Genomic DNA, 22,734 nt, shown 5'->3' with positions numbered 1-22,734 from the left:
AGAGTTATCTTTACAGGAAAGAAAGGTTTGTTTTTGTTTCTGCTCAAAACTGAGCATGGTTTGATTTCAATTTTATATGGGGCTCCTTATCTCTAAAATACGGCAAAGCCGGCGTGAAACAAATTTCATCAAGTTTTCAAGCTTACTTATCTCTATGCTATTATACTGTTTATTTTCCTTTTAAGTTTGAACATTTTCATCTTTATTCAGCATGTTTCCTACTACCTATATCAGGTAGGTCCATTCAGCATGTTGCTTGTTTAATTTACAACAGATCAGAAAGAAAATTTGATCAAACATGTCATAGTATCAATTGTTGACTTTTTTTTTCAACCAGACATCTGATTCACTTCAGTATGTCCCTCTAAATAGACATTTGAAATGGTCTGACGCTATAAACAGATGTTCAAATCAGGCTGTCATATTAAATAGACATCCAAAATGCAAGTTCGAATTTTGAAATTGTTTTCTATTGCAATTGGGGTATAATATTTAAAAGTTGCTTCAAATCTACCACAATTTTGATAGATAAAGTTCCAAAACTTTTTCTGGACTTCTTTTGTGTTATATAGGGTAAAAGATTGACTTTATAAATTGAAAATGCATGGATAGATTTTTTCTATAGATGAATATCTAGGCGAATAAATTAGGTTTCTTTAATTTTTGTCAGGCGATGTTTAATTTTACTTAACTTAAATTAGCTGTTTAATTATCACATTCCTCTCCAACACTGTCTATTATTATGGCATTCTTTTAATTAGATTTCACTATCAAATAATCTATGTCATCATAACCTGGTAAGAAACATATAGAGTAGTACCCTCTGGCATTACCCCATGATTATCCCTCCTTACAACAGAGAAATATTTACACATGCAATTTTGTTTGGTTGGCTGATAAAAATCTTTAAAAGAACTCAAACGTAGCAAGCATCAGGCTGGAATCAGTTAAAAGTTCACAATTCCGTTTAGATATTAACTCATATTTTTTCATTTAGTTAAACAAATTAAGAACAATGGCTAAAGGTGTAAGAGTAAACAAAGTTAGTTTGGTAAGTAAATCCTTGATTGGCTTATTTACCTAAATTTAATGTGCTTATTTGTTTCAGAGATTGGGCTTAACAAGAACACTAAGAAAATATTATAAATATAGTCTTTTTTTCTACTTCAGACTAAGTACTCTTAGTTTCCAAATAAACGGCCCCCCCCCTCTTGTTAATTTTTCGAAAATTTTCCAACCCCCCCCGGACCTTATTAGGACCCCCCCGTTTATTATTATTTAAAAATATTTTCAGCTGTCAAAGAGAAGGCCCCTTATTTTGCTCTAAATAGCCTGATTTTAGCCTATTTTTACCTTATTTTTGGGTTTCAGAAGTACAATTTCCAACCCCCCCGGCAATTAGGTCCCCCCCGTTTATTAAAATCTATAAAATTTTCCAACCCCCTCGTTTATTCGAACCCCCCCCATTTATTTGGAACCTAAGAGTACAGTAATTACTAGGTACTTGATTGTCTAATACCATTTGAATCTTCCCCCTCAAAAAAGTGCGGTCCACACTAAGAAGCAGTGCTTCCTAAGATTAGAATTAGAAATGCCAAAAATGAGCAATGGATATACAATTTTCTGTGAGAAAATCCTATTACATGTTAACTTTCTACCGATTTTTTTCCCAAATATAAAAATGGTATTATCCAAAATGACCAATTTTTGAAAACAAGTAGACTATATATCCTAACGGCTTCCTGATTTAATTAGTTTTTTCTGATATTCTACTATTTAAGAATTTCCTTTTTGCTATTCACAGGGAAGGCGTATACAAAAACAGAAACGTCAAAAGGCAAAACATAAGAAAAAGAATATTGCAACACAGAAAGAAATGTTAAAGAAGGCAACTTTATCTGAGGAACTGCCACAAAAGTAATCTAGCAAGTTTTACATTCAATTAAAAGTACAGGAAATATGACTTTTCTTTAAGCCAATCTGACTGCTTAATTATACATTTCAAGTTGACGATAATGAACATTGTACTGTATGGTTATGTATGTGTAATAATGGTAGAAATCCACAGACTATCGAAAATAGACTTGTAAATGTTGGAATTTGGGCGAAAGTAAAAAAAATGTAGTGTTTCTGGAATGGGGGTGAAGGAAAAAAGCTCTCATGCGGCCGGCCAGAAAAAACAACTTTAAAGATAACTTTAATGTACAGACAGTATGAAGTAAGCCCTGAATACTAATGTATCAACTACTAACTAAAAGTCTGCGGCCCGGTCAGAATTTTTTTTTCTCGCCTTTTATGGTCAAATAAAGTATAAAGAATTCATCACTTGTTACTATTATTCCCTTTTTTTTTCTTCAGATTTACATCCACACGCCAAAAGAAGATGGCAAGGAAGATGATGCAGCGACGAGAAAGAGCTAAATCACAAATGGATGGTAAGTTCAACTAAAGAAATAAATTGCTACATATAATAAGAGTCACTGATTTGTCCTTTTCAGAGGGAATTCCCAAAATATTTCTATTCATCCGTATTTTCAAAGGAGATATTCTTTTATATTTAGAGAAAATCCAGTTCCTGTATTTTTGAAGGAAAATTGGTTTTTATTATGATATACACGTTTTCTTTTTTAAGAAGCTTAACTTAGCTCAAAGCCTGGACATTCCTTATTTTTTCAGAGAATTTCAGCCTCGAAATTGTTTACAGTACTTCCATTTTCAATTCGGCAAAATTGTTTAAAAGCAACTTATAGCGTTTTTGATATTCTTGAAAAGAAAATCTATTTAAAAGTCTTTAACGGTTATTCCACTTGATTATTCAAATTAGTATAAATAGACTAGTTAAAATCATGAAGGTAATAGAAATAGATGGAGAATAAACGACTCGGTAATGGCCTAAGTGATCGTTAAATTCTTTTACAGTTTCATTCAACTCGGTTTTCTTTGATTGGCCTATCATAGGAAGCAAAAAAATCCGAAATGTAAATTTATAAGAACAGAAGTGAGAATGTTATCCTTATGGAAATAAACATATATGCAAAAAGTTCTAGTTCAAACGCGATACAAAAATACTTTTCTCAAGGTAAGGTTACAATAGTTCTATGATTTCATATCGATGTATTTTTGGGCGAACACTGTGCTAATTTTAAGACTTTCAACACATTTTCTTCATTATAAATCTTTACGTCTAAAAGGGAGGGGGCTTTCAAATTCTGGTCGATGATTAATTAAAAGGTTACCTAATCTTTTTGAAATTTATCGATGATTTTATGAGAGGGGACCCTTAGAAATATAGGATTTTGTGCTTGTTACGGCAAGCTTTTTCTTATTTTGATTAACAAAGCTATTATCTCACAATAGAGTTGTTAAAAATTTAACATTTTTTTCAGTTTTTTTATGAACTTAAATACTTCCATGAGTGCACACAGAATTGATCACTTTTTCCCATTTCAATTAAGGAGCCGTTTGCTTCCGATGATTAGGTACAATGAAACAAAAGAAGATAATTCTCGATCTATTTTTTATTGGACCTACCTCCGGGTACCCCGGTGGAAGTCCTATAAATTAACCCATGTCCGTCCGTTCGTTCGTTCGTCCGTCTGTTACCAACTTTTCTCGAGATTGGCTCATTAGTTTTTTCTGATTTTTGGCACAAAGATGCAAAATGGCAATGGCCAAAATGTGACGGAGCCCGATTTTCGAAAAAATATATATTTGGGCAAATTTGGGTCAAAAACTGCCTAAAAATAGGGTTTTTTGGACTTGCAAAATCCTGTCATTACTTTTTTCTGATTTTTTGTACAAAGATGGAGGGCAAGATTCTCTATTCTACTATGTATTTTGGGGAAATTCCCTTTAACCAAATAAGAAAATATAGCTTTTCTCAATGTTGACTCATTATTTTTTTGCACAATGATGCAATATGACAATACCTAAAATGTGACGAAGCCCGATTTTCAAAAAACATTTCTTTCCGGCCGAAAATGCCGGAAATATGCCGGAAAAACTGTTTTTTTGGCATTTTCTCAAGAATTATCATTGGTTTATTCTGATTTTTTGCTCAAAGATGCGTATTAACAATGCCCAAAACATGGCCGAGTTCGATTTTTGAGAACATTTTTTTTCCGGTTGAAAATGCCGGAAATCTGGGTTTGCAGATTTTCATTTCAGATTTTTTCCTTATATTCATTTCTATGTTTTTTACACAAAAACATTATTGATAACAATGCTCACCATCAAGCATGATTCAATTGTCAATAAAACTGATTTTTGCGACCAGAACTTTCTATTTATTTTTTCCCTACAACCCTTCCCTCTCCCCCATCAACAATCAATGATGAATTTATTGCGTTATGCATTTTCGCTAAACGCTATATTTTCTGACTGATTTTTTTTCATTTTTCTTCTCGCATTGCTATCTAACTTTCATCATCAGGTAGGTCCATTCAGCATCTAGCTTGTTACCTCTATGACTATTTTTATCGTCATTTACCTGACATTTACCTGTCAATGCATTCCGCCATCTTGAGAGAGACAACAGATGATACTGAATCAGGAATGAATCCTTAAGTTTTCTCATATTCTTGACCAAATGAAAGATTTTTTTGTTGAACATTAATGGAGATAAAGGAAGAAAGTATTACAGAATTATAATTTCAAAGGTTCTCAGAAATATGACGTTTTTCTCAGCTTCAGATGAGCTCGAATCGGACAATATCTGTCTGCATGCATGTCTGTCCGTCCGAAAACTTTGGGTACTTTAGTAATTTCATAAATGTCGGAATTGGCTGAAATTTTGAGTGAATACCTGGGTTTTTCTCTTCTATTTTCAAAAATTTTGATCGGACTTCTAGAACCCTTTGCTTTTTGACCCTACGTGAGGAGGTCTTATAAATTAACCCATATTCGTTCGTTTGTTAGCTAGTTACCAGCTTTCCTCCCTCTCTGCCCTCTAATGTGACGGAGCCCGATTTTGACAAAAATCTTTGTGACAAAAACAGGTTTTTTGAAAATATCCCAAAATATTTTATTCTGTTCGGTTTTAGTGGAGGCTACGAAAAGTACAAATAAGAAGGAAAAGAGCGAGAATAAGGAGAAGAACGAGGATGATGATGAAAACATGATGGAGGAATGAATGACGTAACTTATGCAATTGAACAGACTCTCATTGGTCAAGTTTTGAAATATATAAGCTAAACGATCATTACTCTTGTACATAAACTACTATCATCAATAAAAGGATTGTTCAAGTCATTCAAAGAACACTAACAACTGGATTGGGTAGATTTTAACTGCACATTATTTTCATACTTGCACGTGTAAAGAAGATAAGTGTTGTCCAAAGATTTCTGTAAGTCGTTGTTTCTTTTTGAATTTGAATTCTCACTGAAATGTACATGCGTAAAAAAGAAGTAAAAGAACCATTATCTACAAAAAATTTTAAAAATAATTCTATGAAATTGAAACTACAATAACGCGAGGAGGGTTGATATCGGAATCTTGATAAGAAAATGCATTTCGGTAACATGAGCACATGCACCGTCGTTAGATCATTGTTTGAATGAATCATTTATATCTTAGTTATTTCGATCGCCTTCACTGTTGATTACTTGAGGAATGCGTTCTGAGCAAACACACCCACCAGGGTCATTAAAAGAACGATAAAGAAAGAAACGCGGTCCCAAGTAATCGTCACTTTACCCAAAGAAAATCCCACAGTATCTAAAGTCAATTCCAGATATTTGATGTACTTTTCATAATTGAACTTTCGTCTTATTTGTTGCCTTTTTGTGTTGTCTGTGAACTTGTTGACTTGCTGTGCAAGGCGCACCACTTTATCGAATTTAACGCTGTTAGTCCTTTGCGGCCCCTCGTCGTTTTTGCTGTTCTCCTTTTCAAACGTGGATATTTCTTCCCTAGTCCTATCAATTTCAATGTTTGGTTTAGTAGCTTTACGAAATTTTATACGCGGAATCTTTTTCCAGGCCGAAGAGTCGTTTTCTTTGTTTTCATTGGCTATAGACTGTTTTCTCAATTCTTGCACTTCTTTCAAACGTATTTGTTCGTTAACAATGGGATTATCACTGTAAAGAGCAGCATCAGAAGAAGGGACAGTCAACTGGTCACCTGTTTCCGTGGTCTCACGAAACTCTTCACCACTTTTGTACGAGCTTTCTTCACCTGTCGCTGATTGCTCAACAGTCAAAGTATCTTTTTGTTGTTCCACATTGTCATAGAGTGATTTTCTAACTTCTTCAGCTCCCATTTCGATCTCGTCGGCACTCTTGTCGCTTGCACCTTTGATGAATTTATTTAAAAGGTTGATATTTCGAACGGTCTTTGAAAACACACTTTCTTTCTTTTCGTTTTCTTTATCGACATTGATCTGTTCATTAACCATCTCTTCGTTAATATCAACGACACAGTTCTCTTTTAGATCTTCCTTCTCAAAAACTTCCTCCTCCATAGCAGCGTGTTCGGTGGCCTCGCGTTCGGCCTTTCGACGCCGCATGTTTTCAAGACCGGCGCGCCAATCTAAGGTGGGTTTTCTTATAGATGCTGCTGTATTGATTCTATTAGAGGTAGTTCGTCTACTCCACAGCTCATCATACTTCTCTGGTATCTCTACCCATGACTGCATGACTACTAGTTTTAGCTTTTGGTAGGATGACGTCACAAAGGCTGACCCAATCAGAATTGAGACTGTCCATATGAGAGGAGCGATGGCAAACCAAATATAAATAGCGTAACGTTTAATGAATAGAAAGTTGTATGCGTTCACGACGAAGGATAAGCTGGTTGCCAATAGAAGCGTCGAGAAGATAATCTGAAATCAAAAAGATGGTCAATGTAAAATTGGGACTATTTAAAATAGCAGTCTAACTGTGACCTCTTCAAATGTCAATGAATAATTTAAACTTAATTGAAAAAACTACTTGTTTTTACAGACATTTCGAGTAGAGAATCTCCGAGACTTACCGTGGTATTTTCGGAAGCACTTCTTAACAATTTGGTTCGCATTGCTACATCGTCTACTGCTTCTTGGAAAGTCATCGACGGAGGGTGTGCTTTCAGTTCGTTCCCAATGTGTGCTATGAAGGAAGAGAGAAGAAGGTTATCGTAATGTGATCATCGTCCCTCAGATCACGCTTGATTTTTTTTATTCACTACCATTATTATATTTGTCAATCTACTACAAACCTTTGAAGATTAATAGTGAATCAAATCTGTTCATTAACACCGACGACAACATTGTTTTGATTGGAAACGAACAGGATTATGTTTAATAATATCCTCTCTAAAGTATTTAATCCAGAGTAATCCTTTCTCCGCCTATATATCTCAAATAGTGGGGGTCTTTGCTTGTATGTTTTGTTTGCTTTCACCATCCTTTATCACGAAGTTTTTATCGAGCCCTATTTTTCACAACATTTCTCATCTAAATTGCTTTCAAATCAAAATTTCAAAATTGTTTTAACGTTGAAAAAGTTGTGAAGAAACTTGTTCACCCGTAAAAGGGTAAAAAGAAGATAGCACGTACCATTGAAGAGTCTTTGCGTGTGTACTATTGTGAAAAATATGATGAGAGCGAACCCTAACAACAAGAACATCATATAATAAATGTGCATGAGACTTGTGAAACGTGCAACGTTGATCACAATGTGAGCAGCATTAGGCACCAATTCCACTTTCGTTCCGTTTGGCCCTGCTTTTGTGAAAGAGACAGTCAATGCATCATCGTAAGCATAGCAACCATACTGCGCCCCAGCCCCCGAGACGGAGAGTATAAACATTGCATATGGTGATAGCTGCAATAAAAAAAGATAGAAGTGTGAATCGAAGGCTATTCTAAAGATCGATTTGAATAGTACATGAAGTTTTGTTTTGAGCTTTATCGTCGCCTTGACCACTACTTTTACATGATATTACTTTCATTTGATACAATCAGTTATCCCAGGGTTTGTAAAACACACTTTCTATCTCACCATTCCTTTTCATCCCCCCTCCTCACTCAGATCAGCTAGCCAGCAAAAAATGAGGCCGAAAAGTTCTAAGCCATATACTGATGACCTTTAATTGTCATTAAAAGTGAAAAGAGGAATGAACGAATGCTTGTAGCTTACCTTGAAAATGAAACTCAATTTAACGAATGTTTTGCAGTATATTTTGTCTTTTGACAGCTTTTTCAAGGTCTTGATGAACCAACGAACAGTGTGTCTTATTAAAAAGATGGTCGATATTATAAACATGACGAGGAAAACACCAATAGATGAAGCCCAACTCACATGAAACACTGTATTCGCTTCATAAAAGTCTAATGCGAAATGAATAGTTAAATTGAATATCCATAACATAAGTCCCAAGACTCCTTTGGTGGAATTGTAGGGTCTTTGTCGATCACCGATTAAAGAGGAAAGCCAGTAAATACGGGATTGTAAGAATATGAAGCGTTTGACTTGATTGGCATCAAATTCACCGGCAGAACTATGCTTTATGTTGACATTATTTCGTCTCTGTATTCGCTTCGTTCGATGCTTCTGTCGTGAGTTTGGAAGACCTTTGGCCCCAACTCCATTCTTGAGGCTTGTGTTGCTTTTGTTGTTATTGTCGTCTGGTGTCTTCCCATTCCGTAGGTGACCGTCCGACCCTGAAAAGAAGGGAAAAGGGCATTTCAGACAACATTTTTGTTTCAATGCTCTACCCCTATACTTTATTGAGATTTATTTTCAATTTTATACCTTCGTTACAGCACAAGTCATCATCGAAAGTGACTTGCTTTTTGTAGCATTTCTCTTGTTCACTGTGAGAAGGTAACAAGCCAACCTTTTCTTCGTGAATCTCAAACATGGTTGTATGAATTACACACTCAAGCTTTCTTTTTATGTCAAATCTTGAGCTATATTCCCAATTATTTATTCAAACTTTTTTTACAGATTTTTGACCAAAATTTTCCGAAAAATTCTGTAGTCGACTACCGATTAGAAATTCTTCAGTTTTTCTCTTACAAAATTTTCCCGGCTCCTTTTGTAACTTGAGAAATCTTCTACCCTCCTCATCGTTTCCCCCTCTTTTATTCTTTTCTGGAATATCATAAATTTAACGTCCACTAATCTGTATGTAATAAACGTTCCAAACGACTATCATTTTACTATATGTTTAAATTCTTTTTAAAACATTCTCATTCAAGAAAACAACTTGCGCCAAAGGGGAGCCTGGGTACCCTGCAGTTCTTTCCTTTTTAATCAAAGTTTGAATGTTTCTGAAGAAAACATCGTTAGCGGGCGGCGAAAAGGCTTATCAGTTTGATTTGGTTTTAAAACTGTTGTTACTAGCTGCACCGTTATTTGTTCCTCCCAAGCTGCATTCTTTGGTCCTTGTATAACCAGAGTCAATTTTTTCAAAGAATTGATACAATTTACCAAAATTTGAACCAACATTTGACATTTTTGATTTTTCGTTTATCGTCTCAGACAAAGGCCCATTGGGAAAAGTAGCTTTTATTCAGATGTCGACATTCAATGATGGGTTATGGATTCAACTTATGCTCTTATGTTTTGCTAAGTAATGTTACTATCTACTCATAAAAATGGAGGACATACACCTACCTAATACCTTATGCGCCACTTTACTACCACCATTTAACCATTTCATGCTACATATGTGTCACTGAATTGTAGCAGTCTTTATTTTTTTTCTTTAAATTTCTTCTTTTTTAAAAGCAAGAAAAAAATTCATAAAGTTAACCCCTGACAAATCAATCGATCTTCTCCTCACAACTTAAATAATTATCACGCTTGGTCTTTCCTTTTAACCAAGATTCCAGACCGTTACTGTAATGTATCGCGAAAACTTTCCTTCTTCACCAACCCTTACAAAGTCAAGTAATCCAACCTAGATACTGAAACTGTCAACCTGTTTCGAAGTGTAAATATATATTCTTCAAGTTCAGTAAGGATGTACCCGGAGGGGGGGGGGTTACTTAGACAAGGGTACATTTTTGGACTTCCAAAGTCCCGCTAAGGCTGGGAAAAATCAGAAAATCAAATTTCAGTCCCACTAAGGGTCGGGAAAATAGGAAAATTTCAACTTTTTACCCCCTGAAAGATCGAAATTTGGTCAAAATTGGTCAAATCTGTCCCGCTAAGGGTCGTAAAATTATCAAAATTTTCCCTTGTTTTCTCCTTTTTAGTCCCGGTAAGGGTCCAAAGTACGAAAGTCGGGTGGCACTCCCCCGTCAGCTCTCAACCCTAGTACCCCCGGATATACGGCATGTAGTAACCCATTGTACTTTTGGGGTACACGTTTTTTTTTTATAAGAACAAACTATATAAGAACATCAGGCTTCGAGGCCCAAAATTTTAAGAACATTCTAAGAACATTCGAAGGCTTTGGAGACTTAAAACATGCATTTTCTTAAGAAATTACATCAAAATGCTCAAAAAATGCTGAAAATAAGAACATTTTAAGAACATTTTTAGGCTTCAAATCCAAAAAACTAAGAAAATCCGAATGCTTCGAAAATTTTTGACGTTCTTATATAAAAAAAAACGTATACTACATACCCCATGTATATGTATATGTCTATAAAAATAGTTTATCTTCTGAAATTTATATAACTTTTCGACCCCTTTCCTCCGCTATAACACGGGTATAACACATAGAAAAGTTGGTTCTCGACTAGATTTAATGGCTTTTCTTCAATTTCCCAGTTTTCTTTCCAAAGTTGTCTCAGTTTCAGTTTTTTACTCAATTTACTTGCTAACATTTTTCAATTCAAATCTTGCTCACAACTTTATCAATATTTGATTATCACGTCACTTTTTTTCTTTTTCCAATTTTTCAATTATAAATTTTTGGAGAAGGTGTATGTTTTTCTTATCAAAATAGAAAATTTGCTTTACTTTCTTTTCCAGTACAAAATTACTTATAATTATATCCCATCCTCTGATTAACTGCGGAACGACAAAGAATTCCCGAGTGAAATTAAAAGATATAATACAAATTCTAATTTCTTTCTACGCACGTATTCTAGATATCGAGCTATTTTACAAACAGCAGAAAATTAATTTGACAGAATTTGACACTTTTCTTTTTACTTGCAAATGTTTATATTTTAGCAAATTAAAAAAATGTAAACTGTAAGATGTTTTACCTTGGGAACTTCTTGTTATTCGAGTTTCCATCAAACCTCCTCAAAACTACTTTCTCCTCTTCATCGTTCTTGATTTACCCATACTCCTATATTTCTCCTTCTATCTTGATTACTGTCTAAAGAGCTATAAAGATTTTCCTTAACTTTTGATATCATAACGTTTACCTCGTCAAGTTGATCAAATAACACTTTTCATACTAAAAGAATAACACCTAAACTCTAAAATTTAACTTATTTACCCTAAAAAGCAATAAAGTCAACACAAAAATATGAATGTGTTTGAAAAATACTCTCTCCACCATTACTTGTCTCAGAAGTCATTTATTTCATCACTCTACATATCATATATATTGAACAAATTAACAAAATGTTAAACGGTGTACGTGATGTTGTCATGACAACATGCAATGAGAGATATTTGACGCTGATGATTGATTACCCACTGTGTGATCACTTTCTATCCTATTCAGTTCTTAATCAACCTCTCATGCTCGAATGGAGGACCCCCACTAATCATTGAAAAGTGATAAGTAAGAATGCTCTGTTTCCTCTTGTTTGCATTGGGGCCATATCACACCGGTATTGTTTACTAACTAATCCAAGGAAAGCTGCTATTTTTTGTCATGTTTTCCTTTGGCGTTAAAGAAAAAGATTATCCTACCTTATTAAAGCATCTTATCAATATCTTAATCATTAGATCTTCACGTCAATCAAATCGAACACGGGAAATTGTCGAGTTTTTTCCCCCGTTCCTAATTTAGCCCTTTACTTTAGGAATTCAAGTTTTGCATCAATTGGCGGTGCCGCATTGCAGGAATAATGCAATCACAGTATTGTCTCTGGCTGTCTAGTATAATATCTGTCTAAGTTGGGAAATATTTTAGCTTTATCCGTTATCTTGGATCCTACCTAAATGTGATTCTAAATGTATGAAGTGTGTCTCAAACAGCTTGTATAGAAGGCAACTCGTCTCTTGCCCTTTTACGCTGCTAAAACCCTGAAGATATAACCCTGCTGGCTGCAATCCTTATCTTGAAAACTAGGAACAAAGAGACGAATGTTTCCTACCTGTGTTTTGGGCCACTAAATGGTCTTTTTCTTCACTTGCCCCTTCAACATACGATCGATGTCGAGTAAACATGACAACCCAATAACTTATGATGGGTTCACTTCCTTATACCAGATCGCTATTGCTGCATTTCTTGCTGTGATTTTTAATCGGCTTATCATAGTTTTAATCCATTCAAATCCTTATATTTCATTCTCTAAAACCACCCTGTGAAAAATGTCACTGTCTAAAAGCTCACATCAGGAAAATAAACATGACAGTTTTTATGTTTCTTTCCAATACAGCTGTTTTCGATCTATGTTGGATGTACAAAGAATGTTTTGTAGACTTGTTTCGTCTTTTTACTGATTTTGATTATTATTTTCCTTAAAAACGTTGAGACATTTTCTCATGTTTGATTCAATATTTGTGAGCAGAAGTTTTATTTGGGTCAAATTAGACCAGTCATAAGGGAAGTCATGAGCTAAACCACAACCACTACCTATGACTTTCTCTCTAACATCAGCTTCTTTGATTCTTAACTTTATTCTCTAGATCAATCTTACTACAATATCCTTGGACTAAACTTCCATGGAAAACGAGCAGAGTTCACTGTTCTGAAAACATTTTGGCTTACATCCATTCCCTTTCGATAAGTCTGATGGGTTACCACTTTTCGATATACTTACTAATTTTTTCTTTTGAATTTCTTCGATGAAAACATCAACAGGGTAAAACTTGTTTAAACAAATGTTCAAAATTTTCATTTTTCTTTAATTTAAAAATGGTAAATATTTAAGATTTTCATATCGGTGAAAAGGAGGGAAATTTGATCATTTCTAGATCGCACTTCTATGACTTATTTTAAATAAACTATTGCTAAGCTAAATATCTCGTGCTCTATGTAGCTATAGCTATCGAAACCATATAAAGCATACCATTTTCTGTTCAAACAACCGCAATTCCGAAGTATAAAAGTTCCTGAAAAGCTGATGTTGTCATTAACACGTACACGTATAGCGGATTTTAGGGTGTTTTGGGCTTTTTATATTAGAAGATCTAACCGACGAAGTTTTACATAAATTACCCGTAATGGTCATGATCTACTTGTTATGTCATTGCTGAATTTCTCTTTTGAGATCATTCTCTTTATGGGTTATATTCAATAACTTGGGAGAGAAAGAGTTCAAAACATGTCAAATTTTTTTAGGTGGATTTATAACCCATAAGGAACCTGGGTAGATTCTCTTACGAAGTCATGGCCTCTACGTGTCATGTGCACTTGCAGAGTATCAATATCTGATGGAAGATTACTCTTTACTCGGCGGGATTTGAGAAGACACTATGACAGATCCTTCTTCGTTCATAACTGATGAATGCTATACAGTATGTATATGCTTCATCAACATTCGACTCTGCCCCGAGATTACTGTACTAGCTCATTGGCACGCTTTCCTGTTTTCATGGCTTAATTTGTAAGGACGGTCTTAAGTAATTATTGGGACCCTTCTCCTCCCAATGTTTTGTCATGACATTCCTTGTTCGGAAATCAAAACGTATATAATTAATTGTAATTGATATGTTTAACAATTCATTATCTCAACGCGCAAAAGAGAGACTTTCGGCAAAAGTATTTCTAATGATAAAAAGTCTCTCTAATTCGGCCTGGTGTTACTTTGTGCCGTCAAAGTACAGTATTTTAAAAAGCATCATACTCTCGAAATTAAGGGGCATCATCTTCACACCAAAGAATGATATTTTAATGAGCAACAGATGTTATAATGACAGTTCCTTGGTATAAAACGATGACTTACCTTTCATTTCGTAGATTTTCTGTCGTTCAGTCCCTTTCAATTGACTTGCCATACTATTATAAAGACTCTCCACTCTTTCATAAAACACCAAAACAAACGTATGGATGTCTTCAGTTTACTCGTTTTGCCAAAAGACTTACATCGACTTCACATGTTTTGAAAATGATTTCACACAAAGTCGATGCTTTCCATCAAGACTGTTAATTAACAGCTCTCTTTCTCTCGTCCTCAACTTTTCAACTCTTTAATCTTTTTGTATCACATTGTTTAAATCTCTGGAGTGAAAAATAATTATGTGAAAATTTGATCTATCTGATAATTATTTTCCTCCTTCTTTCAAGAAGATAAGTAAGTAAGTAAGTAAGGACTACTGGACTGTATCCATCGAAAAACTATCACGTCATTTTACTTTCAGCGTTTCAAAAAAACCCAATACTAATAAGTGTTGATATTTCTCAACCGCAAAACATCGATCCCTTCCTCTTACCTTTTTATTAGTTAATGGCCTACAAAGAATTTGTGAGAACAAAGTTCTATATATCATCCTATCCGATTTATGCATAACAAAAAAGATACATAACTTTGAGAAAAGAAGTTGCAGTGAGCATCTACTGAGACTGGACGCTGATTTCTCCCTAATTAATCGCATTAACATCCTTCTCAAAATGGTTCTCCTCTGCAAAACAATCTCACAGAGGAGGTATATTATATCTCAATTCGCCCCCGTGTGTCATACTGTGTCATACCAAAAATTTTCAATATTCGTCTGCTTCAGTAAAATATGAACTTTCCAGTGGTCATAAATTCATGAAAACTTTGAAAACGTCGGTAAACACTTGTAAAATTCCTCAAAATTAAAAGTTATTTGAGCTACGGGTACCTACCGGTACCCTGGAAGAGGTCCTATAAATTAACCGTTGTGTATATTCGTCCGTTCGTTCGCTATGAGCTTTTCTCGGGATTGACTCATTAGTTTTTTCTGATTTTTTTTGCACAGTGATGCAAAATTACAGTTCCCAAAAAGTAACGGGGCCTGATTTTCGAGAAGAAAAAAATTTAGGCAAATTTGGGCCAAAAAGTGCCTAAAAATGGGTTTTTTTGGACTTTGTGTGAAATTCCTTCACTAGTTTTTTCTGATTTTTTTGCATAAAGATAGAGGGCAAGTTTCTCTAAAAAGTGGCTCAAGCAGTTTTTTTCGGAAAAATGTCTCTTTTCCCTACTCCCCTTACCTCTCCCCCATCAACAATCAATGATGAAATTTAATGTGTTATGCATCTTTCGCTTAACGCTATATTTTCTGACTGATTGTTTTCATTTTTCTTCGTATTGCCATCTAACTTTCATCATCAGGTAGGTTGTGGTTGTAGGCGATCCTCACTTATTCATACTAATATTGTATTCATTGCTGGGACAAGTTTCACCCAAAACGTATATTCGAGGCGATGATTAGCCATAATTTCACGCCAAACTTGAAAATATCTACTGACCCACACTTACTTCTCTACCGTCTGATTACTTGTTTGGTTTATACCCCTAATCTATGTCATAGGCATATGGCAATAAAAAGAATAAGCAAATTCATCATCAGGTAGGTCCATTCACCATCTAGCTCGTTAGACTTGACTTTTATTCAAACATGAGAATAATGATTACTTTGAGAGTTTGAGACTTTTGACTGCATATTGGGAGCTAAGACTATATTTCTGCCTCAAAGTCTGCCTCAATTTAAGTCTAACCCAGTTTTATTCTGTTAACCACGCACAAGATGACAATATTCTTATCAAAATCTATGATAGTCACCTTACATAGAGGATATTCTTTATTTTTACCTTTCGGCCAATTTTCTTCCTGATATCCTTATATAAAAAAGCGTGTATTTTAGTCTTTTTTAAAAACATTCGGTTACTTTAGACGAACAAACTTTTGCGAGCAGAAACTTTCACGATTTTTGCGAATTTCGGCCTTTTTCGCGAAAGTAAATGTCTAGGAAGGGCTATTTGCGAAAGTTTATGCTTGCAAAAAATTCTTGACAAAATAGAAAATCTGTAAAACATTAAACTTTGAATAAAATGTAACTTTTATGGCACTTTGTAGCCTGCTAAAAGACTAATAAGTCAAGTTTCAAGCCAATTCAAGAAGTATTTGTCCCTGTAAGCCATTTTTTCATGTGAAAATTCTCAATTTTACGTCTTGATTCGCAAAAAAATTATGCTCGCGAAAAATATTTTAAAGTTTCTGCTCGTGAAAGTTTGTACGCCTAAAGTAATGCCCTTCCAATTCAAGTGGTCAGGACTTATGCTCTTAAGTATCGGTATATTGGGCAGATATAGAGGTATAGAGACTTTAGAGAATCATTTTTATTCGTGCTTAAATGGTTTCTAATCACGCATGATTTTCATTCACTTCAAGGACTTCAAGAAATCTTTTTCTGTAGTTTTTTTCTTTTAAAATTCCAGCTTCCAGTTCCAGTATGCAATTTTTTTCTAATCCAAAACTTCAAAGTGGCAGACAATAAGTTAAGTCTTGGTATATTCGGTTTATGGTCTTTAAAATCAAATGGTCAGGAGTTATGACCTTTAAGCTTACTGCTTTTCCGCTTTCCTTAACATCTTCTAGTATTTATAGATTCTGATGGTTGATTTCCAAAAGAGGAATGGTCAAACGGTGAAGGACGAATATTGGAAAACAATCTCATTCCTGAGATTTCACTCTTTGACCAACGAGGTCATGTAGGTAAGAGGGTAATTGTTTCTGACAAATGTCCTTGTGCTTTTAATCAAACTTCCTCCCTCCCTTTTCTTGTGGAGATGATTGACATTGTCACTAGCATGATCGCATCTCGAAAACCCGAATCAACCAATTTTCCATTAGCATTTTGACATTCTTTCTTATTCAGGACAAGACTGTGGAAATAATGTTGCAGCGGAACATTATATAATGATCTGCCCATTGAAATGAAAGTCTATAGCATTTAGCAAATAACGAATATCATTGCTTTTTTCAAACACATAAAGAAGCAGACAAACATACGCACACAATTCGCTAGACTGTCACCATTTCTTTTTAGAATCATACTACTTGTACATGCTTGTAACGAACATGCTTAGGATGAAATCTTGGTCACACGAATGGCTTTCCAAGGATGTCGCAGTAATCTCATTTTGTTAGTACTTTTTCTTGTTCTTTCCAAAATTATGTATCTATGGGAGTCGTATTTTTTGATACCAGGTGTAGAGATTTTCGTCTAACACCCTTTGCTCGAAGTTTGGGAAAAATTTATAGATCTGGATTATAGAATTCGGTTCGCGTTTGAAGCGATTAAAATAAAGCTAGCGCCAAATTCACCTGGATTTATATTTACAAAATACACTTAAGATTTTGTTTTTACTAGTGCGAATGCCGCGAATAAAATGCAAAATTAATATTTAACGACACTTCATATCTACATAGTTGGTATTTGCATACCCTATTTGCTGAACCGGGCTCGACTGAATTTTTAAGTTAGCACATCAAATTACTAGAATATCATTCCCTTCAAGTAAATAACTTCTTAAAGCCTCAACGTTGCCCGTAATAGGACTATCAGGTATGCTCAGCCGACTTAGTCAGAATCGCAGGTAGTATAAAAGAAGCACGGATTCGTTAGTGGATGCGAGCAGCCTACAGCCGACTAGGCAATATTTATGAATTTTTTGGGGAGAAAATTTATTATAATTCCATAGTTCGCAGCCCCTTTTTAACGGGAGGGAGTATACACGTTTTTTTTTTTATTAGAACGTCTTAATTTTAGCTGAGGCTGGATGTGCCTATTTTCTCATCAATTTTCAGCCTGAATTGTTCTTATTGACGTTCTTGAAATCGATTCGCTTAAAATCTAATAAAACCTTTGAATGTCGATATTGGGTTAAAAATCGAGTAAATTTGCTATTATTTTGAGATGAGAGGAATAATTACAGTAATAATTGCACAAAATTCCTTAAGAAATCTAAAGATTTTTAAGCGAATTTCGTCAAACTATTCGATTCTCAGGCTGGACATGTTCTTATAATGTTCTTAAATTTTTGCCAAATTTCAGCCTAAATGTTCTTACAAACTGGGTTCTAATAAAAAAAAAAACGTGTAGATGTCCTGAAAATCGCAGAAAGGGAGGGGTAAGAGAATTTCTTGTAGAAAGAAGGACGTTTTCAAAAAGGGGGAGGTTTATCTAGAAAGGGGAGTTAACGCTTTCATCACCATCATTGCTCGACCGCAGTCGAGACTAGACTTTGCGTTTGCAAAGTTATTTGAATCCATCTATCTAGATTTCTAGTTTTGCAGTCTTGGACCGGTTTAAAATCTTGAAAATTTATGGAATTTAATTTTTAAAAATTTCGTGGATAAGACCTTTTAAAATTTCCATTGTGACTTATCTTTGTGGGATGACAACCAAATCCACGAAATCCGCGAAATTGAATCCCATTAAAGTAGTTGGTTGTCGAAAATTGGAAACTTTGAATCGAAAAAGTGGTCTAATTGTTCAGTTTTTTTTAGTCATCAAAATCATTATTTTTACCATTTTACCTTTTATATATTATAAAAACTTACCTTCGAATATTACCCTCGAAATTTGGAAGACTGGGACTACGCTAGAATTATTGGTCGCAGAATCAAAATGGATTATTATTATTTATGGCCGATTTCTTTCTATGTTTTTTTTGTTTTTTTTTTTCAGAAAATGGTTTGATGGCTTGAATGGCTATTGTTATGACAGAAGCAAAGACCAGAGCAATTACCTGTGACACGTACGTCGAGTAATCTTGAATCCTGCTTATTCATATGATTCGTGAGCCTTTAACATTTTTATGTAAGATTGAGAGACCGAAAATAGAGAGACTGTGAATGACTATTTGCATAATTTCAACATTCGACGCCGTCTGGTTTTTTTGTAAAATGCTTCCCAAGTCTGAAGAATATAATTTGAGCATACGATTCTGTCTGCAAACTTATTTTCAGAAATATAAGACGAATGTAATAATGGAGAAAATGCCATTATAACCAAGATTTTGTTTAATTATTCTGGAGTGGAGTCTGTTAGCACATGAGTTGCAATGACACTTGGTACAGATGATTTGAATGTCTTCTGACAGGTGTCCTGGGAGAGGGATAGTGTAAGTTATACCGTTAAGGGTAATCTGTATCAAATTGCTTCCAAATCCTGGATTCTTAATGTGCATATTATCTTGAGCTCATGTTGGAGCAAGAACCTTGGCAGGTGACAGGTAAGGATATTCAAAAAGAATCTGAAAGACCAAATAAAAATGTTAGCTGATCAGCTAGAACAAGTTACTTGGTTAGAAGATAGTACAATAATAAAATACAATAGTTCCACTTTCCTGGCTTGATACAACTTAATAAGGTATGTATAAGAAGATAATGACAGGAAAGGGGAATGTCCCTGGAAATGAGGGATTGCCATAAGAATTCTTTTAACTTGAAAAAATGAAAACTTCGGTGATCAGCATTTTTTAAAGTTTTGGGGATCGGTCCCCTTTGCGCACTGTGGATAATGTTGATAGAAAGATAAGCTTCGTTTTATCGGAGCGTTGCGATCACTTGTTCTCGTGATCTGTATAAGGGAAGATTTTTATCATTTCGTGTGTGATCAATGAACTTTGAAATGAGCAATCATATCTTCTTACAATATTGTTGAAAAATAGTGACCTCAGATAGATATCTAAGTCCCGTAAATTCGACCAAAATCTTTCTTCTCTTTCTATAAAACGTTGTCCCCTCCTGTCTCCTCTCGTTTGAAGAGACCCCAAGTTAAGAGCTCTCAGTGAGAGAATGTTGGTTTATTTTTCAAAACAATTCCTTTTTTTATTTTTAATATTTTTTAAGACTGTCGATGATGAAGCGAAGTATGCATCATAGAGCAACAGTTTAGGTCATCATGATTTCAAAATACGGTGAACTTCGTTGCTTGCTATTTAATTTGAATTCTACAGAGGTGCAAACTTGAAAGTAATATCTGTTTATATCAAAGAGTCAGTTTCTCCAAAGGAGCTTTAACTTTGCAACATAGGTGATATTTTATGTTTCAAAATTTTTCTTGAGGGAATAAAAAAGTCTTGAAAAATTAATCAAAGACTTTTTCATGAATCATTAATTCTATTTTCATATTTCCATTTTCCCTTTTCAATCGTTTGGAAATTAATAGTTAAAAGTTTCATTTCTTTTTGTTTCATTTCGACACTATTTTTCTTGTTCCAGAGGTGGTGCTCATTGACAGAATTCACTATTCATACTCTTACATTCATACTTGTCCATTTAACATGGAGAAAGCCCTTTTAACCAAATCTACTGGTAACCTTCTTCCAACATCAAAACTATGGTATGTGCTTTATAATCTCAATGTTTGACTAATAAATTAAATCACTTTGATTTAGTCTAGAACATAATGACAAAGTATATGTTATGAAATTAATTTTCCTCTTTTCCGTTCTTGTTTTTTTTCGTTTCTATTATTGTTATCAGTTTTGTGTTTTATGGAAAGCCCAATCATTTGGAGTCTTGAAAGCTGAAAATTACATGGTTAACTGTTTCCCTGTCTAGCACAGAAGCCTAACAGAATGAGGGTTTTATTCTCATATACTAGTGCACTGCTTTTTTATTAACTTCTGAAGTAACCTCTGTAGAAATTAGCAAGTTGGAGAATAAAGAATTATCAAAAGAAATAATATATGAAAACAAAGAAGGGAGAAAAATTTTCTCGCAGATGTTTCGTGCAAATAACAAAATATAGAAAAATTATAGAAGTAAAGAGAAAAAGAAAAAGAAGCAAGATATAAAAATAACAAAGGAGAAAAAAATCTACGCGTACAAAACGAGAGAACGAAAACATTGTCAAGGGGAGAAAAATATTATTGTTAAACAAAAAAGTATTTGGAAGATTAGGGGACTGTACTATATGTACTGTTGACAAGATTGTGTAAAAATCACTACTTTTTACTTCAATTTTCTTAAGTGAAAACAAAAATTGAATAATTTCCTTTTTCTTGAAATTTGCTCAGGTGAATTTGGCAATATGGACATGAAAGGAGGATGATGAAGATTAATTTGTTAATTGATGGCAGCAAGCAAGATAAGAATCACTGGCTACCTACTTAACTATAATCTTCGACATCGTTCGAGGAACAAAGTTGTTAATTGGAAGATTTGTTTGGATTTGTAAAAGGAAAAGAAAACCTTTTTGTTGATATAGGAATTATTTGAAAAAAAGTATCGAATAAAATGAGTAATAACGCAAAGGCTTGGAGAGAGACTCAGTAGAATAATTGTTAAGTGGTTGTGGCCATCAGTATCCCATCATGGAGAGACCGAACACATTGAGTATTGCGAAAAGAGGTAAGGATGAAACGACACCAAAATATGGTGTAGAAGAAGAACAATACATACAGCTTAAACCACTGGCAATACATAAGAGCTACTCTGAACCAAACATTTTATCACCAAAGGTAGATCAACTAGGTGGTGAGGGTGTTGGACTATCCGACAGGCGTTCGTACAGCTCACCTTACATATTGGAAGGATATCAGAAGAAAAAGAGCTTAACCGATGACATACCTGTCAAGAAAGAATATTATGCTTTGTTTTGTCTGAGTCCAAGCAATCCAATACGAAGACTGGCTATCAACATCACAGAGGCTAAATATCCTTTTCTACCTTCTTTGAAGAGGTCTGAATCAATTTTTTAGGGTCCGATGTTACGCTTGTGCAATAACATCAGGTTTTTATAGTGGGTTTATTTCGCAGACTGGAAAGTTTCATTCTAATAAAGCATGATTGTTAGTGTTTTTGTAAGGATCCGATTTGCAATGGTTTGCAATTGATCCAGTTATAAATGTTTTGACACATAGATAACAGTCTATACGAACATTTTATCTGAAATTGAAGAACATCATAAGAACATCGTCAGCCTGAAATTAACGAAGTTCTCATAAAAATATTTTGAATTCTCAAGGGATTGCTTTTTTTTTGTGTGTTTGTGTTTCTCCTCGCCTAAATATAGCTGATCAATCGATTAGACTCCATTTAGAAGAATCTAAAGTAAATAAAGTTGATTATTAGTTTTTGGTGAATCAATTTTAAAAATACCAACAAGAAGATTCCAGACTGAGAATCGTTTAAAAGATGAGTTGATTCACTGTTAGATTTAATTTTGATTTTGATGTTTTTAGCGTTTGAAAGAATGTATGTGTAGCTGAAGGTTGTTGCTATGGTCAAAAAATCTATAAAGCTACTGTGTAAGACTTTTCATGGAATGTTTGTTCTGTGTTGATAATTCAGCTTAATGTAATTCTGAGCTACTGGCAAAGCAAATTATGTTGAGGAGAAGGGAACAATGTTTACTATTATTATCTGAAGACTGACTCGGCCGGCATAAGAAGTGTTCCTGTCCTGTGTGGCTTTGTTGGAAACATTTGAAAAATATCTGGATGGGTCTGTTTGAGCAATAGTGATACGATGAGGCCCTTACAATGATTTCAAATAACTTTCCATCGTGTTCTCTTTGTCTTTGAAATATTGGTCATAACTTTGGAACAATTTTTTCAAACATTTTGAACAAAAAGAAAATGAGTTTCTCAGAGCTTCTTTAAGATCCCATTTCAGACCCTAAAATTAAATGGGAAAATGAAGGGGCAAAATATGGAAAATGCAAATAATTGATTAAGATTATGTACAAA

At 34.4% G+C, this 22,734-nt stretch overlaps 3 protein-coding genes across 8 annotated transcripts in view; 2 read left to right on the top strand and 1 right to left on the bottom strand.

The window, feature by feature from the left end:
- Positions 1 to 967: 967 nt before the first annotated feature.
- LOC136810407 (uncharacterized) lies at positions 968 to 5,342 on the top strand. Its single transcript, XM_067066974.1, has 4 exons — positions 968 to 1,051; positions 1,805 to 1,917; positions 2,359 to 2,435; positions 5,043 to 5,342. The coding sequence occupies exons 1-4, from the start codon at positions 1,016 to 1,018 to the stop codon at positions 5,129 to 5,131; spliced, it is 315 nt and encodes a 104-aa protein (XP_066923075.1). The 5' UTR covers positions 968 to 1,015; the 3' UTR covers positions 5,132 to 5,342.
- On the bottom strand, positions 5,343 to 14,269 carry LOC136810405 (uncharacterized). Of its 4 annotated transcripts, none has more exons than XM_067066971.1 (5): positions 14,012 to 14,269; positions 8,121 to 8,644; positions 7,538 to 7,805; positions 6,976 to 7,088; positions 5,343 to 6,823 (listed from the first exon to the last, which is right to left on the bottom strand). In XM_067066971.1, exons 1-5 carry the CDS (start codon positions 14,061 to 14,063, stop codon positions 5,603 to 5,605), a joined length of 2,178 nt encoding a protein of 725 aa, XP_066923072.1. In that variant the 5' UTR covers positions 14,064 to 14,269; the 3' UTR covers positions 5,343 to 5,602. The 4 variants fall into 4 exon arrangements, with proteins under 4 accessions (XP_066923072.1, XP_066923071.1, XP_066923074.1 ...); XM_067066970.1 differs by lacking the exon at positions 14,012 to 14,269 and adding an exon at positions 12,218 to 12,906; XM_067066973.1 differs by lacking the exon at positions 14,012 to 14,269 and adding an exon at positions 11,150 to 11,386.
- Positions 14,270 to 16,651: 2,382 nt separating this feature from the next.
- The window catches only part of LOC136810401 (muscle calcium channel subunit alpha-1-like), a 31,250-nt gene continuing 25,167 nt past the window's right edge, over positions 16,652 to 22,734 (top strand). For 2 of the 3 annotated variants that reach the window (XM_067066966.1, XM_067066964.1), the window contains exons 1-5: positions 16,652 to 16,744; positions 17,079 to 17,174; positions 18,723 to 18,792; positions 20,261 to 20,381; positions 21,061 to 21,698. In XM_067066966.1, the coding sequence (XP_066923067.1) occupies positions 21,358 to 21,698 (341 nt within the window). In that variant the 5' untranslated portion in view covers positions 16,652 to 16,744; positions 17,079 to 17,174; positions 18,723 to 18,792; positions 20,261 to 20,381; positions 21,061 to 21,357. The remainder of the gene's footprint in view (positions 16,745 to 17,078; positions 17,175 to 18,722; positions 18,793 to 20,260; positions 20,382 to 21,060; positions 21,699 to 22,734) is intronic. The other variant, XM_067066965.1, reaches the window with a different exon arrangement.

This window comes from Clytia hemisphaerica, unplaced genomic scaffold (assembly GCF_902728285.1).
Source record: "Clytia hemisphaerica strain Z4C2 unplaced genomic scaffold, Clytia hemisphaerica genome assembly, whole genome shotgun sequence".
Lineage (NCBI taxonomy): Eukaryota > Metazoa > Cnidaria > Hydrozoa > Leptothecata > Clytiidae > Clytia > Clytia hemisphaerica.
Note: the sequence above shows the minus strand (reverse complement) of the source record. Positions and strands in the feature narration are given on the sequence as shown.